This window comes from Syngnathus floridae, chromosome 8 (genome assembly GCF_059516105.1).
Source record: "Syngnathus floridae isolate MCC-2025c chromosome 8, RoL_Sflo_1.0, whole genome shotgun sequence".
Classification (NCBI taxonomy): domain Eukaryota; kingdom Metazoa; phylum Chordata; class Actinopteri; order Syngnathiformes; family Syngnathidae; genus Syngnathus; species Syngnathus floridae.
In genome coordinates this window covers 2,778,690-2,794,836 of record NC_142420.1, presented here as the reverse complement: position 1 = coordinate 2,794,836, position 16,147 = coordinate 2,778,690, and the positions used below count along the sequence as shown (strand labels likewise).

The following is a 16,147-nucleotide window of genomic DNA, read 5'->3' as shown; positions in this document are numbered from 1 at the left end:
ATTTTTTGTCAAATTGCATCATTTTTGTCAAATTGCAATTTACAGTCTTTGTGTGTGTTGTTGTAATCTAAAATGTGGCCATCAGTCATTGAGGTGCTGTTGACCAATATTAAAGGAGAGCTCAACTCAAAATTTTCTGAACAATAATGAGCCCCTACTGGTCTAAACGATCAGAATGTTGTGTTTCGACTAGTTGGACTCAATGAAAATCTGGGAGTTGACTTCTTCTTTAAGCCCTGCCCCTTCTAAAGTGCTCTCTTTTGAAACCAAGTCTTTGCGTGTCTTCCTCTTTCATCCACACAGGACATGTGTGTGTGTGTGTGTTGTCATCCTCTTGTAAGCTGGCCTCAATTTAAGAGCAGCAGCAGAAATCAGACTTTTTTAATAGTCCTCCATTGACAATCATTCATCCATGGAGAAACAAAAAATAGGAGGAAATATCAAAGTGGTAGTTATCTGGTGCAACATGCTGTTAGCCAGTTAGCTATGCATACGCAATCGACCAAGGGCTTGGTGATTTTAGAACGCCTCATCGTCACCCGTGAGTATGGCTGCAGAGAGAAAGGAAGGAGGGAGAAAAGAAATCCGACTTGAGAGCTTCAGGCTGGTGTGGCCTCTTTAGAGCACTTCGTTGTTAGCCCTGAGTGCATGCATGCATGCACTGGAGAGAAGGCGGAAGAGTGTGTGTGTGTGAGTGTGTGTAAGCATCTATTTCTCCACGTTGTAGCAATGGCATTTGATTGACAGTTGACAGCTGGGCTATATCATTTGTTGTCGGAGAGGCATTTTGAAAATCAGACTGCGTTCCAAAGAGTGTTCATACTCTTCAGGTAAATCTTGCCTTACTTATGAAAAACATCTAATCACAACAAAATTGTCTGACTAAAAGTGAAAGTTATATCAACAGTAGCAGAATATGCAACTCTGGCTCTTCTTGCAAATTTCATCATTGATTATCATCAAGCCAACCCACTCATTACCATTGCTCAGAATTGATCAAGAAACACTATGTCCTTTCGTTTCCTTGTTATTGTTGCCCAGGGTATGAGTCACATCCATAATCGTTTTGTCGGAGTCAGCCATGATGCTGCGTGACGACGGTGAGTCAGGAACAGCAACAGCAGAGGCGAAGCAGCTCAGTGCAATTCAGCCATCACTCATTCTATTATTCATCCACGCCTGTGTTTTTCCCACTGGAATATATCCAGGTTGTGTACTACTGTGGAAAATCATCATTTCTTCATGCATACATTAAAACATTTCATTGTTATGAGGTACTTGAAAGCACTACTTGGAGGCCTCACTTCAGGCCACAGGGTGGGGCTCTTTGCACACTGCAACTATCTCCAACGACTAGTACTACGACAAATAACTATTCATGCTTATAGACAATTTAGAGCCTTCAGTGAACCTAACATGCATCATTTTGGAATGTGAGCAGCACAGCAGATGATGATGATCATCAGAGTAAGCTGATAAAAAACTTGACCTGTGATCATTTTTAAAGGTTGCATTTTTTGTATGATGATATAATGCCTGTACTATTACTCACATCAAATGATTGGAATTTATTTCACTGAAAATTGAATGAGAACATTATACATATTTCTTTAAATACCCCTCGCACCCCTCTCCATTTCGTTCTTCATATGAGAGGATGTTAAGGAAGAAGAGGTTGTCAGGAGGACTAACTCTTTTGGGGTTATGGAGCTGCTCCACACAGGTGAGCGTCTGGGGATTGTAAGTTTGAAGGTGGCGTCGCCATGCCTAGGTAACCATGGGGCTCGGCCCCCAGGCATGTTCTATGCCTCCGTTCACCCGAAATTCCAACATTTCCGCTTCTCCCACTGGGAAATGCTGCTGTTTTGCTATTCACTGAACAGATGTTCCCACCACAATAATATCAACACGCTGGAGGAAGTCCACTTAAATCCCATTTATTATGTAAATGAGTTTGGTTCGAGAACCCATTTTGGTTCTCGAGCCTCAGTTTGGGGAAAATTGATGTTATTCATTTCAGGTCAGTGGTGCACATTGGTATTAAATGCTTTCACATCTGGATTGTGATCTATTCGCAGGAAATATTATTCCCACTCGAAGCCAGAATGGATCAAGCACGGAAGCAGAAATAATGGATGATGCTGGCAAGAGGACAAGGCCAGCATGCAGGGATAGATGGTCGGACATATGTTCGCTATAATCCCGCCACGGGGATTATGTTGACGGAAAAAGCCGCCCGACTGAATTTAGCATCCCATTTCTAATGCTAACCTGCTATTCATAAAGGCTACAAAGCCCAGATTCAGTAAGAGCCCCCTTTATGTCTCATAATATGTCTCATTTGTGAAGGAAACCAAAGGAAGAAATAAGTAGACAGAGGCACAGTCCTGAGGTTCTTCTGCTAATAATTTCATCTTCTTCAAGCACATTACAGTTAGCAAATTGAGGAGACTCTCCTGGGTCGTGATCGTCCCCAGCATCCCTACGTCTTTGTGACGTCACCAGCCCGCCTCCAACTGCCCTCCACGGTAACCACACGGAGCTTCATCATGATCCTGCTCATCATCTTCCTCCTCAAGAGCAAAAAAAGCAGGCTGCGTGTCGCCACGCTACTTGAGCTTAATATGGACAACCGCACGGGGCTCTGAGAATCCAGGCAGGAACAATGCCCACTGTCCTGTGCAGTGGCAGGAGGAAACTTTCCTTTGGCTTTTTGCTGCACCGATGCCTTTTTTCTCAGGTGAGGAAGAGCTAAGTCTCCGACAAAGCGGGTGTGCGTGTGTGTTTTCAACTGGGTGTGTGTTTAGTGTACAATTTCTTGTTTCCACATGATTTTGGTTTTAATGCTTTGTTTGGTAATGTTCCAGAAGTGTTCTAATGCAATTCACAGATGACTTTAGAAAAGGACCTAAATGCAATTTTGTGATGGACAAACTCACCCCAAAGAATAACCAAATAAATGTATCTGTTCATGTCAAATTATTATTGATTTGAAACTTGGTAAGTTACTTGTCTGCCTGCTCCTCAATTGTAATGTTAAATCAAGGTAAATCCAGATTGATTCGTGATTGCACTTTTATTGGCAGTATCCAATTAAGATCTTAAAGCACTAGGTTATCTGATGATTGTTTAACATTTTAACAAATATTTTTTTTTTAATCCAAACCTTTTGGGAATATTCCAGAAATCCTAATTAAATTCAAGTAAGAATTTCTGCATTGATAATGTGAAATAAAGTTAACATTCAAAACCTTTCAAATTTAAAAATGTAGTGATTAAAATGTAGTGATTAAAAATAAAAATAAAGAGTTACACATTCCAGGGTTACAGTCTATCTAAAACAACTTGGTACTTATGATCCTAAATAAATTTAATGTAAACCAAATTCAATCCAGAACTGATCCATGTTTCATGTGCATTATTAAATTAAAATCAAATTAAACATTTGTTCAAATTAAAATCAACGTAATTACATTGGAAAGGGGCATCCCATAGCTTCTTCATGTGTAAATTTGAATATTTTCAAAGTATATTTTATTTGTCAGTCATCAGTTTAACACAAAAATATTCAGCTTAGTCGTCAACAATTGATTCTTTTTCTTTTGGATGAAATCTTGCTTCATTTCATGTTACCCATTGTGGACAGTTTATTTTAAAGGAGCATTCTGCCTGCAATCCAGAATATATATTTTTATGTACACTATCCACCAAATGGCAGCTATTTGAAGAATGTTAACCTGTTGAAAAGTCTTGCTGTGTGCAGCTTGTGGCAGGTGTTTTGTTTGCTGGGTTGCGGTTGACTCGATCCCTCGTGGCTTGGTCCGTTCATCAGGGTATTGCGCCACAAGTCTACAGCTTGGCCCATGTGTTATAATAGCCTGCTAATTGGAACTCAAAGAACTGTTTCTCTTTGACCTGATGAACTGATGATGGCACACTTGAGCCCTTTTCTCCTCCGTGGCCTTCCGGTCTAGCCAAGTGACCTTTGTGAGTCATGAATGAAGGACGGCAAAATGGTTCATGGACACCTACACTAGCAATGGCTGTCATTGCAAATTGTCTTCACTTTCAAAAATCAAAAATTTCAAATATTTGAACAGTTTTTACTAGTCTAATTTGACAACGAGTTTTATTTTGTAGCTTATAATATGAAGCGTTCGTACATTTATTCGGGTTGACCAAGGACAAGAAAAGATGGTTGGATGCACACAGAGACCAACTGAGATTTCTGCTCTCATATACATCTGAATGGGGAGCAGCAAAAAGGGCGAGTAACATGCGGGGGAGGCATGGGGTAGAAGGGCGGAAAGCGAAAGATCATTTTGCAACATGCACACACGCACTCCCCGTCCTCCTACTCATCTGCAGCTGTGATTTCAACTAGACAGTATGACTCACTGACTCCCTGTCATTTCTTACAATGACTAATATCTTCGTTCTGCATCATTCACCTGCACACCTGCAACTAAGAGAGCATGAGTGTGATTTTAAAAACATCTTAAATGTGAATTAGTTGGTTTGCATTGTTAGCTTGGCTACTGTGCGTGCACCATCACTTATAGTTCGTGATGACCTTTGACTCGCCTTTGCTCTTCCTATCACGCACTTGTGTACAGGTAAAGAGAGGCCAACACAGCTGTGCCAAAGATATTTGGAGGGTAAGGACCCACTTTTTATTATATCACACATTTATGAAAATATTTGACTTGTCATCGTAATTGCATATTCATTGCAGCATTGATATATTCATAATACTAGTATCTTATTATTTTTTTATTATTTTCAGTGTCATACTGCTAAATAAGGTCACAAAAATATTAGAAAGATTTCTCAGTAAAATGATGTATCATTAAAATACCACCAGAGAGAACCTGCGTACCACACTCTGAAAATCGCTGTGATAAAAGATTAGAAGCAGTGTGTAAAATTTCACATTTTCAAAATTAACATGTTAAAATATTTTAAAAAAGGAAATTTTATTTTAAATTTTATGTGGCCCACAAGGACAAATCAAATTTAAAATTGCAAATTGTTTTCACTTTTAAAAAATAGAGATATTGCTAGCATTTTTTACGATTCATCTTTTTAAAGTATTTTGCAGTGGTTCCATTTCTTATTCTGTGGTTATCACATTTTGCCCACACAGTGGCATCACAAAAGTCACAAAAAAAAACTTTGACTTTTGAGGCATGTTTTTCCAGAACATCTTGATTGGATTAATCGTAAACAAAATCGTTTGAGGATTCCTGAGATTCTTCTGTGTGTTAAAGATAATGTATGATCCAACAGGACATGACTCAGTCGTGCCCATCAGAACAAGCCTTAGCAGGTGACCAGGGAATCCTCTTCAACGCTACGGTACATTCATTTATTTTCAATTATATTTCATTTCAATGTCATTTGTGTCGTCACATTTCTACTCCCAATCTGTTTAAAGGATGGCAAACAGCCGACAACACAACAGAGGCAAGGTACGTGGGAATTTAAATGAGTTATAATCATCTTAACATGACTTTATATCCGCTGTCCATGTCTCTTTCCGACAGGTTGGGGGCTGCGAATGACCCGTCATCCCCATGTGGCGCCTCACAAGTCGTAAGTGACACATGAGGAAAAGATAAATCACAGCAGCTTCTTAAACCTCAAAGGCACAAACACAAATGTCAGTGTGGAACTCAGGGGCCAGCGACCCCCTTTGAGCTTCTTCTCGGTTAGTGATTAATGCTGTTACACACTCTGAAACATCAAATTTGCTCAGATGACTGTTATTTTTAAAGATTATTATTCATCATCACAATAAGGCACTTTGATATAGTTTTAATAAATTACAAATAGTACAACCATGCCAATCAAAACATTGATCACAATCATCTTTAATGGCTGTGTAGGCAAGAACACTGCCTCCTTTAGTTTGAGCAATACAGGAACAAGAAAGTGTTACTTTCTAATTTCTCTTTTTCTTTCCTTTTGTAGAATGCTTGTTGATGATTTAAGATTAAGCAGCGATGAGGATGATGCACAAAGGGTAGGTGGTATTACTATTTGCCTAATGGCTGAAATACAAGTTGGAGTGAAGGAAGCACACTGATAATTGACTTAAAAACTTTGGGGCAAAATTAAGTTACAAATGTGTTTATATTTGACTTCTGTGATTGAGGATGTTTACTTTCATTTTTTTTTTTTTGCTTTGTGCTGCAAAAGGCAACTCGTGAATCAGCTTCATGGGAAGGACACAGGTATGTGTGTGTGTGTGAGTGTGTGTGTGTGGTTTAATACCTGGCAATCACGTCTCCTTACCCTGTTATGTTGAACGTAAAGTAGATATTTTGTACATCACCAAAGAATGAACTAAATGTAGGATTCCATTGGAATTGTGCTTGCATTCCTCTTCGCTGGGTTCTGTGTGAAATGCTGAGTTGGATAAATACTGGTTTCCCAGAAACTGTATGAAAGGCGTTGCTGATGACATAATGGCACCTCTCTTCTGATCCTCACCTGAATGTCTCCTAAATGACTCTTTTTTAGAAATCACTTTTGTAACGTGGCTGTAAATATGTTGGAGTAGCATGTCTGCCTCCGAGTCGAGAAGTTCTCGGTTCAAATCTTTGCTCCAACTTCGTAAGGTTAAAACATCTTAGGTATGAATGGTTGTTTCGAGACATGGATTGAAGATTTGTATACTTATTTTCAATGTTTGTATCTGTGTGTAGCCATAAAAGGAGTACTTTGCTAACCCTTCCTTCTGCTGGCGTGTGTGTGTGCTGACTGACAGTGTGTCGCACAGAAACGGCAGGAGGGTGAGACATTCCAGCTCGAACTCATCGCAATCCCACTCTTCCGTGGAGTCGGTCAGCGGGAGTCTTCATTCCCGGAGCTCCAGCCCAGCTGCTTGGCCCACAGATGCACAGTCCCCATGCAGCAGCAACAAGGAGGTAAGCACCAGGGCCATTGCTGCCTCTTCTCCTTGCTTGGTTGTCTGGATGATGTGGGAGCGGTGGCCTGGAGGCACTTATGACGGCAGGTGTGGGAGGGAGGGAGAGAGGGAGGGAGGAGGAATGCAAGTGTGAGTTTGAAAAAAAAAGGTGGAGGAAGTAGTAGCTCAGGGGCTGTGCGGTGCGGCGGTAGCTTTGGGAATTATTGCCTGGGTGTCATGTCAACAGGCTCACTCTTACGGAACAAAAGCCCCCAGGAAAGGAAGTCACGTTGACATCAGACACGGCAACAGCGCACACTAACTAGGATTACACATCCATCCATTTCCTAAAGCGTTTGACCTCATTAGGGTTGTTGTGGAGCTGGAACCTATCCCAGATGACTTGGGGTAAGAGACAGGGTACACAGTGGAGTGATTGCTATCTATCTATCTATCTATCTATCTATCTATCTATCTATCTATCTATCTATCTATCTATCTATCTATCTATCTATCTATCTATCTATCTATCTATCTATCTATCTATCTATCTATCTATCTATCTATCTATCTATCTATCTATCTATCTATCTATCTATCTATCTATCTATCTATCTATCTATCTATCTATCTATCTGTCTATTTGTCTGTCTGTCTGTCTGTCTGTCTGTCTGTCTGTCTGTCTGTCTGTCTGTATATCCATCCATCCATCCATCCATCCATCCATCCATCCATCCATCCATCCATCCATCCATCCATCCATCCATCCATCCATCCATCCATCCATCCATCCATCCATCCATCCATCCATCCATCCATCCATCCATCCATCCATCCATCCATCCATCCATCCACCTACCTACCTACCTACCTACCTACCTACCTACCTACCTACCTACCTACCTACCTACCTACCTACCTACCTACCTACCTACCTACCTACCTACCTACCTACCTACCTACCTACCTACCTACCTACCTACCTACCTACCTACCTACCTACCTACCTACCTACCTACCTACCTACCTACCTACCTACCTACCTACCTACTCACCCTTCCACCCTGACTAACTTTTGATGGCAGGCAGGTAGAGCACAAAGAAAACAACCTTTAACACTCACATTCACACAATTATGGTCAATTTAAAATCTTCATTTCAGTGGCCCATCCTAAAACATAACTAGCACACAGGGGAAAAAATAGCAAATATTACTTTTTAAGTCTCTTCAGGTCGAAAAGAAACCAATTTAAGTGAGGACTATATAGCAGCATTTTTTTTTTTTTTTTGGTCTGGTTTTATATTCTCGTTTAGGACCATATTTTCTTTTCGAAGGGCAAAATGAGCTGGATCTTTCCAGTTCCAAGTGTCCGATTACATTGTTAGTGTTGACGTGTTAAGCATGGTATACTGCGGGTGGAATCCTGTGGAGAGCGGTGGGCTGCTCTGAGATGCTTGGTATGTGGGGGGACGAAGGGGCAACCTGCTCCTCTTTCATGAAAGCAAGGCCCTGTAGATGTCCCACCATGCAACACATTGGGCCTCTATGGCAAAAAATGGGGAGTGGAGTTTATGTGAGGCTGTGGAGGGGGGTGGGGGGGTTGACCATGTGTTTTCCATTTACGCCGAGTGTCTCCGAAAGGACGAGACGAGCTTGGAGCTGTTCAGGCAGCCGGTCCAGAGTTATAGGTACGAAAGAGGTAGGGTGGACCAGAAGAAAAGAAAAGGGGAGGGAAGTCGAGACGGTACAAGCGATGTAGTGTCTTCCCTGGAAAGAGGTCGAGGGATGTGGCGAGTAGGAGGGGGCTCGCTGTTTGACTTGAGGAGTGGAAGTTTAATATTAGCGCTGCTGCTTCGCTGCCAGAGGGAAGGGAGAAGACGAGAGGCGAAGAGACAGGGAGCAGGGGCAACTTTGCTCTGCAGCTGTGAGTATTTTTCCCCAAAACTTTTTTTCACTCGTACGCTTGCCGTGTCACTCATTTGTCGGGTCAACTTTGAGTTCTTTGAAAGCATCAGACGGGGGTTGTGTCGCTGGATGTGAGTTTGAGGAACAGCAGTAAGACATTTTTGTTGTGTTGTAGTGTCACGGTTAGCACTCCGGACTTTGAATCCAGTGATCGGAGTTCAAAACTCGATCACCTCGATGTTATTTATTTGGAACTTACATGAGTGACCTATCCTTGTGTCTATCCATGTCGTAAGATCTCAGAAGGAATAAATAAATAAATAAATAAATAAATAAATAAAGCACAAATAGTTTGGGAGATTGCTTATTTCAAGTGAATTTGTACTTCTAAAGATAAGATTGAAATATGTCGCTGAGGTTTGTCAGTTATATCGTGAAAAAAAAAATTCAGTTCAGTGAGCATCAAAAGTGTGTATGGTAAAAAAAGGTTTAAAAACAGGACATGTCAGGTAGATAAAATGAATTTACTTTTTCAACATCTTAATGTTGGTTTATTTTTTATTCTTGATCGGCAGTACTGTCACATTTGCCGTACAGCTCTCAGTCTTTTTGTGGCTCCATTTTCTCTCCATGGTTGCAGGGACTCCAAAAACAAAAATACATGTTAGCTTCATGGAATGCAATATGTCCTTTTATTCTCCCCGTACTTCAAAAATGAATCACAGCTCAAACTGTGTGTCATCTTTGAGATTACATGTGTTGCTTTAAGAACAAATATTCACTGGGGTGCTGGTAATAGGCAGCCAGCTGCTTTGGAATGTTTACCGTGCATATTTGTTTGAGATGTATTCACTCTCAAACACAGTTAAATAAAACACAAAATGATTCGCTGAAGTTCCATTTTCTTCAATGATCTCTGCAGACTGATCGCTCCACAGCTGCCCAGTGGCAATTGGATAAGTGGCTGAAGAAGTCCCAGAACAAGGTAGCTCCAAGTGACCCCACCCATAGCATTTCTGGAGATCCACCCTCCCCACGCACACTCAAAGCACCATCTCCGGCAAGATGCTGGGACAGCAATCAGGAATACAGCCCTAGCCAAAGCCCCATTCCCAGCCCGCAATTGAGCTTCAGGCCAAGCAGCCCCCTGCTGAGTCCCGATTACGGCTTTTGTCCGAGCCCGCTCCCGAGCACCTGCCCAAGTCCCAGCAATAGCAGGCGCAGTTCCATTCTGAGTCCAGCTCCAAGTGAAATCCCAAGTCCATGCGGGAGCTCAAGAGTGCAGCATAGCCCAAAGCCAAGTCACAGAGGACCTCAGTTAAGTCCCACTTCATCTCCTTTGCAGGGTTACCACTACCCTGAGGTTCAAAGTCATCTGTACGCAGCAAAATTTAGGTCACGGATTGACCCATTGTCTAACTCTGACGCCAAAACCAAGCTCACAAATAGCACAAAGGCGAGGCCCGCAGAACCCAGAGACCAAAAACAAAACAAATCCAAAGCCGTCTTAACCCACAGTGATAGTCGCAGACCACAGAACCGTTCCCATCCAGGCAATAAAAAGCCGGCCAAACACCCATCGCAATACGAGCGCATTCAGGGAGACCGACCCGGCAAGGCTCGTTCTCCGCTTCGGCTCAGTTCTCAACACCTTCAAGGCCCGAGCGCCAAAGCTGTTAATCACCCGAGACCATGTCCTAACCCACAACCCTGGGCTAAGCCGAGTGCTGTTAATGTTTCTACAACATCACACAAGAAGCCCCAGGACAAGAAACGTGACGTGGTCCACAGAGAAGTTCCTCAACCCGAGGGGAGGAAAGACAGAAGGAGAGAAGATAGGCACAGGGAGGAGGCGAGAAAGGAAGACAGGAGGCTGGCGGAGGAGCAGCTCCTGAGACATCGCTGGATCGAGACTTCCGCAGAAGAGGAGGAAGAGGAGGCGGTAGTTATCGAGAAGCAGCGGAGGAGGCCTCGGGAGAAACAACAAATCCGGGAGTGCCAAACAATCCATTTCAAAGAGCGACAACCTCATCACAATCAGCCCCAAAGAAGAACACAGAAGAAGACCAAGCGGCGAGACTCTTCATCTTCACTCAGCCCGCCTCCTCAAGGACAGTCTTGCTCATCCTCTGCTCTGACAAATTCCGATTCGGAATATCAGACACAAGTCGCCAAGGTTCCGGCAGACTCTACTTCACTCCAGAAACTTCGCAGGAGAAGTCAAAACATCTCTAGCAAGTCCAGAGGAAAGACCTCCGAAAGCCAAGGCGAGGGGCAGCAGAGTGAGACCAGGCACAGACTCTACACTCTGGTCCCGTTCGGGCGAAGCGAGCAGGCCGCGGCGCCTTCCCAACGTGGACTGGGGAACCTGGTGGTGCACATAGACCTCTGTCTCCTCAAGAGGGTCCCGGACACAGCTGTTAATTCCATCGTTAAAGCCACTAACTCCTCCTCGTCTTCGTCAAAGACGAAAAACAAGCAAACGGAGGCTATGAAACATCTCTACATGGCAGATGCCTTCTCCAAAGACAGCAAAAGAAAACGCAAGGTAACACCAAGCATTTTTTTTTTTAATACCGTTTCAAATGAGCACTTTGAAACTTTAAAGGAGGCAGATGGTGTTAAAAACAAATGAACATTTTGGAGCTTTTAGTCAAAATTCTAATTCCTCAGCCCAAAGTGATGTTTCCTCATGTGTGCACTTAACAGCCTGTCAAAGCACTTTCATGCAAAATGACTTCAAATGAATATTGATTTTACTTTCATATAAAGTCACCAAACATGACCGCCTCACAGTTAGGAGGGTGCGGGTTCGATTCCACCTCCAGCCCTCCCTGTGTGGAGTTTGCATGTTCCCCCCCGTGCCCGTGTGGGTTTCCTCCCACATCCCAAAAACATGCTGGGTAGGCCGATTGAGTACTTCAAAAGGTACATTTGGATTTATTACTATGGTGCAATCTGACGGATTTATATGATTCAAAAATTCTTATCTAGACTCAGCCTCATTTTTTTTTTTTTAAGAAAATAGAGTAGGCTACTTCCCCAATTTTCTCAGTGTTGGAGTAGGAAGTGAAGACGTCCACTAATTCCTGGCAAGTAAATTGTGTGTGTTTGTGTGTGTGTGCACACGCACACTTGTGTGACAGTTGGAGAATGGCGTCTCACAAAAAGAAAGCAAGAGGAACACGCCACAAGCCAAAGACGCTGCCTCTGGCTTAAAATCCTCATTACATGTGGCTGAGTGTAGCATTTCAACTGAGACCGTGCATAATGGGTAAGAGTTGGATTATTTTTTTTTGATCGACACATGCTGATCGGTATGACCTAATGAAATCATTTGAAAATGGACGTACCGAAAAATCCCATCTCGTAGAATGTATCGTGTATAAAATTGGTGTTCCTAATAAAATGGCTGCTACAACATGCTTCTTGTTTGTTGACAGATTTTTGGACGAGTACTTAGACGATAAGCAGCCGTTATCTCCCCTGTCACCGCTGTCAGACAACCCTGAGACCACCCAACGTACATCCAAATCAAAAAATGGCGAGGTTTATCACAAGAACAAAGATAAGAGCAAAGATTCAGCACTCAAGGTAACACAAAACGATTTACTTGCAACCGATTGTCTTGATTTTTATTTTTCACGTACTCCCCTAGCCAAAAAAGGAGGTGGATTATGTGAAAGTATCCAGACGACCTTTGTCGGATTCCTGGGGCCCTGCAGGACACAGAGCAGCCGTGGCAAATACAGAAACGTGAGCGATCATTTTGGACGATGCCACCTCATTAGGATTTACGAACAAATCTTAATTAACATTTCATTTCTCACATTTCCAGGCCTCACCACGCCGAGTACTACTTACACGAAGCTAAAAGGATGAAGCACCGTGCAGATGCCATGGTGAGTCTACGATCACAAAAGTACGATTTTAGACAAAAGTCAAAAGATGTGGCTGGAATGGCCTCAGTGCAACTCAATAAGAATTTTGAAAAGTACAGATAAGTTCCACAAAAAATAGGGCATGTACTTTATTTTCTATTTTTTATTTGTGACCTTGAGGGTTGAGGGTTTTAGAAGTGCTCATTCCATGTTTTTCATTTTAAGAAAATTCCACCAAATAGCATCATTGCTAATGTTAGCCCTGTCCCCTTCACGTATTCCAGGTGGACAAGCTGGGGAAGGCCGTAAATTACGTCGACGCTGCTCTCTCATTTATGGAATGTGGCAAAGCCATGGAGGATGGCCCGCTGGAGGCAAAATCGCCCTACACTATGTATGCGGAGACGGTGGAGCTCATAAGGTGAGCTAAAAAAATACTCAGACAGTACTTCTATCAAAAAAGATATTTAATTCCCCAATGAAAATAAACTAAATGGCTTTCCAGGTATGCTATGAGGCTAAAGAGCCATTCTGGTCCTGGTGCACGACAAGAAGACAAACAGCTGGCAGTCCTCTGGTGCGTAAGTTTGCTTCTCACTCACAAAGATGGGTTTTGAAACTCTATTCAAAGTGACTTTCAATCGTCCTTGTTTGTTCGCAGCTTTCGATGTCTCGCCCTCCTCTACTGGCAGATGTTTCGTTTAAAGAAGGATCATGCACTGAAATACTCTAAAGTACTACTCGACTACTTTAAGGTAAGCCACGATTGGTATCGCCGGTGCTGGAATCGGAACTGGACCGAGCAGAAAGAAAAAGGATCTCCTTACTGACTCTGTTGTTCTCCTTCCAGACTTCTCCCAAAGTGCCTCTGATGCCATCCTGCTGGAATGACACCGGAAAGTAAGCAGACAACAAGTCTAATTGCTCCAAGAATCAGACTCAAACCACTCTTGCGTTTATCCTGCAGGGATACAGGAGGACCCTCTCCTCCCCAACTACCCGATGCCACCAAACACATCCGGCGGGGTTCACATGGGGACAGTGCTTCTCCGTCACTCATAAGCATACCTCAACGTATCCACCAGATGGCGGCAAATCACCTAAATATCACCAATAGTGTCCTGTACAGCTATGAGTACTGGGAGGTTGCAGACAATCTGGCAAAAGAGAGTAAAGGTATGTGCATTGAACGTCATACATAACTGATTAATTGATTTATTGGGTATATTATAATGAAAAATGTTGGTCATTTAAAAACAAAAAACACACAGTACATTTGATTAATTTAATTTAATAATTGGTTCATTAATTAGAACTGAGTTGAAAAAAAATAGAATTAATTGTTATATTTGAAATGATTGTAATTTAGAATATTTATTTTATTTTGAATTCTATATCAATAAAAAGTAACTTTAGATTTCATTATTTTATTCTAAAAGTAAACAATTTTACATTTCTTATTCTTTGAGTTTTACATTAGTTACTATTGTAAAAAAACGACTAATGATTAGTTGTAGTACAGGTAGTAGTAGTGAGTATATATTAAAAAAACAGTTACATATACAGTTAAAATATCTATTTTATCAAATATTTTTTAGCATTGTTTATTATTACTATTCTATTAGTAAAAGGAAACAATGTATATAAATTATATAAATACTTGCCCAGCCTTCCTCTGACCACTAGTCCACAGTGTTACCTGCATTGCACATTATTTAACTTGAAAATATTTCTTTTTTAAATATTCTTTTTCTACTCAAACAGAGTTCTTTAACTACTTGAATACTCTTTCCGGGCCATTGACGCTTCACAGCAGCATCGTTCATGCAGTCCAGTACACCAGACAAGCTCTTCAGTGGATTCGCATCAGTGCCAAACTTAACTAACATGCACAAGATGTCCAATCTGTCAAAGAAAAGCCTTCTTCCTATCATTTACGGAAAGTATGCTGCAGAACTGGAGCAAATGTCTATAATTATATATTACGAGCATTTTGCCTCGGGCCATAGGTTCCCAACCCTTGAACAAAAGAGATCTGAACTGTGAACATCCCTGCAGAAATGATATTGACCAATTTCAGGACTCCTCCACTTCCTTCCTCATTAAATGAACCTGGAAAAATGTGCATAGTGATTTGAAGCCTCTAATCCTTTGCCAAATATCCAATAGCGACATAAACAGGACTCAGTCACTGTAATGTCAGCCAATTGTTGCGCAAAGGCCTTTCATATGTTAATTACAGTTGTACTTTTTTAATATGTGCTGTACAAAACAGTTTTTACAATTTTGCATTGTGCGCTAATGAAGATTTCATGGTTTTTTTTGTATATTTAAATATTCGTTCTACTGTGCAATACTTCTTGGAATTGTTTAAGAAAAACAAATACAAAGAAATAAAGTGTGGCTCTCTCACTACCTAAATTTGAGGAGTGAAAAGTCAAATGAATCAGGTGAGCACATTATTTGTATCCCGACTCAAGATACAGAATGGTGGACATCTGTTGTTGAAGGGGGTATTTGGAAATCTATAGCACAGCAAAAATCAATTAATTGTTAATTGATTGAAACAAAAATATTGCTGACAATAGAGACAAAAAGACGTAGAGTGACAGTCACAAGTAGATGTAGATTGGCCAGTTATTCTTTATCCTTTGTATATTTTGACAGGATAAAAAAATCAAATACATTTTAAGACATATCAGAAACATCCCTGTGTGATGCATAGCAGTACTGAACTACTCAAAACTACAAAAAAAAAAATAAAAATAAAATATCAACTGAACATATTATATAATTGTGAAGGGACACGAACGTCAGCCTCTCCATCTATACTTCCTTCTTGCAAAAACAGTAGGCGTAAGACACCTCAGCATCTCATGTCTGCTGCCATGGCAACAGTGAACAGCCAATGACAGCGCTCACGTGCATTATAGGTCAAAGCGTCCTAATCCTCGGAGTCTGGGAGCACGTGCACTGCAGATAATTGTCATTTTAAACGTATATTTATGGATTAAGTATGTACTGTTTGATCCATCATGATGTAACCCATAATTACACATATTTGTGCGACGCCAGTGGGTTCATCTGAGGACAAAAACATCCCAGACAGTCCCATCGACTGTCTGCAAAGCGAGTGAGAGAATAGCATGGAAGCATAAGCAAACTCTGCTGACGTTGTAAAATAAAATCACGGTGAGGGTCGACAATCAAGTGTTAGGAAATTGACATATTCATATTCGGCCATTGTTTCGTGAGTTATGGGCCAAGAGTTAATTTAAGTGAATGGGCGACGAGCTAGATAAAGCTAAACGTTTAAAAATATTTTCCGGCAGTGGCCAAAAAAACTATCCAACAATAAAACATATCAGGCTTCGTAACCTTAGGTGTATTTTATTTTGAAAATATACCGGAACTATGCTTTCTCTACACGTTTATTTTTCCACAGCG

The 16,147-nt window shown here is 41.5% G+C and overlaps 1 protein-coding gene across 2 annotated transcripts; it reads left to right on the top strand.

Annotated features, from left to right (window-relative positions):
- The first annotated feature begins 312 nt into the window (after nt 1–312).
- Nucleotides 313–15,142, top strand: aff3 (ALF transcription elongation factor 3). Of its 2 annotated transcripts, XM_088383709.1 has the most exons (19): nt 313–2,740; nt 4,617–4,658; nt 5,290–5,358; nt 5,438–5,471; nt 5,547–5,595; nt 5,974–6,025; nt 6,202–6,236; nt 6,773–6,932; nt 9,742–11,367; nt 11,966–12,093; nt 12,263–12,413; nt 12,478–12,575; nt 12,658–12,721; nt 12,985–13,121; nt 13,206–13,277; nt 13,362–13,455; nt 13,551–13,600; nt 13,668–13,876; nt 14,465–15,142. In XM_088383709.1, the coding sequence occupies exons 1-19, from the start codon at nt 2,666–2,668 to the stop codon at nt 14,584–14,586; spliced, it is 3,267 nt and encodes a 1,088-aa protein (XP_088239835.1). In that variant the 5' UTR covers nt 313–2,665; the 3' UTR covers nt 14,587–15,142. The 2 variants fall into 2 exon arrangements, with proteins under 2 accessions (XP_088239835.1, XP_088239836.1); XM_088383710.1 differs by lacking the exons at nt 313–2,740; nt 4,617–4,658; nt 5,290–5,358 and having other exon boundaries at nt 5,444–5,471; nt 9,758–11,367.
- The last annotated feature ends 1,005 nt before the right edge of the window (nt 15,143–16,147 follow it).

Excerpts from the sequence above, each read along its gene's own strand:
- aff3 (XM_088383709.1), top strand. The coding sequence starts at position 2,666 with ATGCCCACTGTCCTGTGCAGTGGCAGGAGGAAACTTTCCTTTGGCTTT. Across the intron at positions 11,368-11,965 it reads ACAGCAAAAGAAAACGCAAG|TTGGAGAATGGCGTCTCACA; the intron begins GTAACACCAAGC and ends CTTGTGTGACAG. Across the intron at positions 13,877-14,464 it reads TCTGGCAAAAGAGAGTAAAG|AGTTCTTTAACTACTTGAAT; the intron begins GTATGTGCATTG and ends CTACTCAAACAG.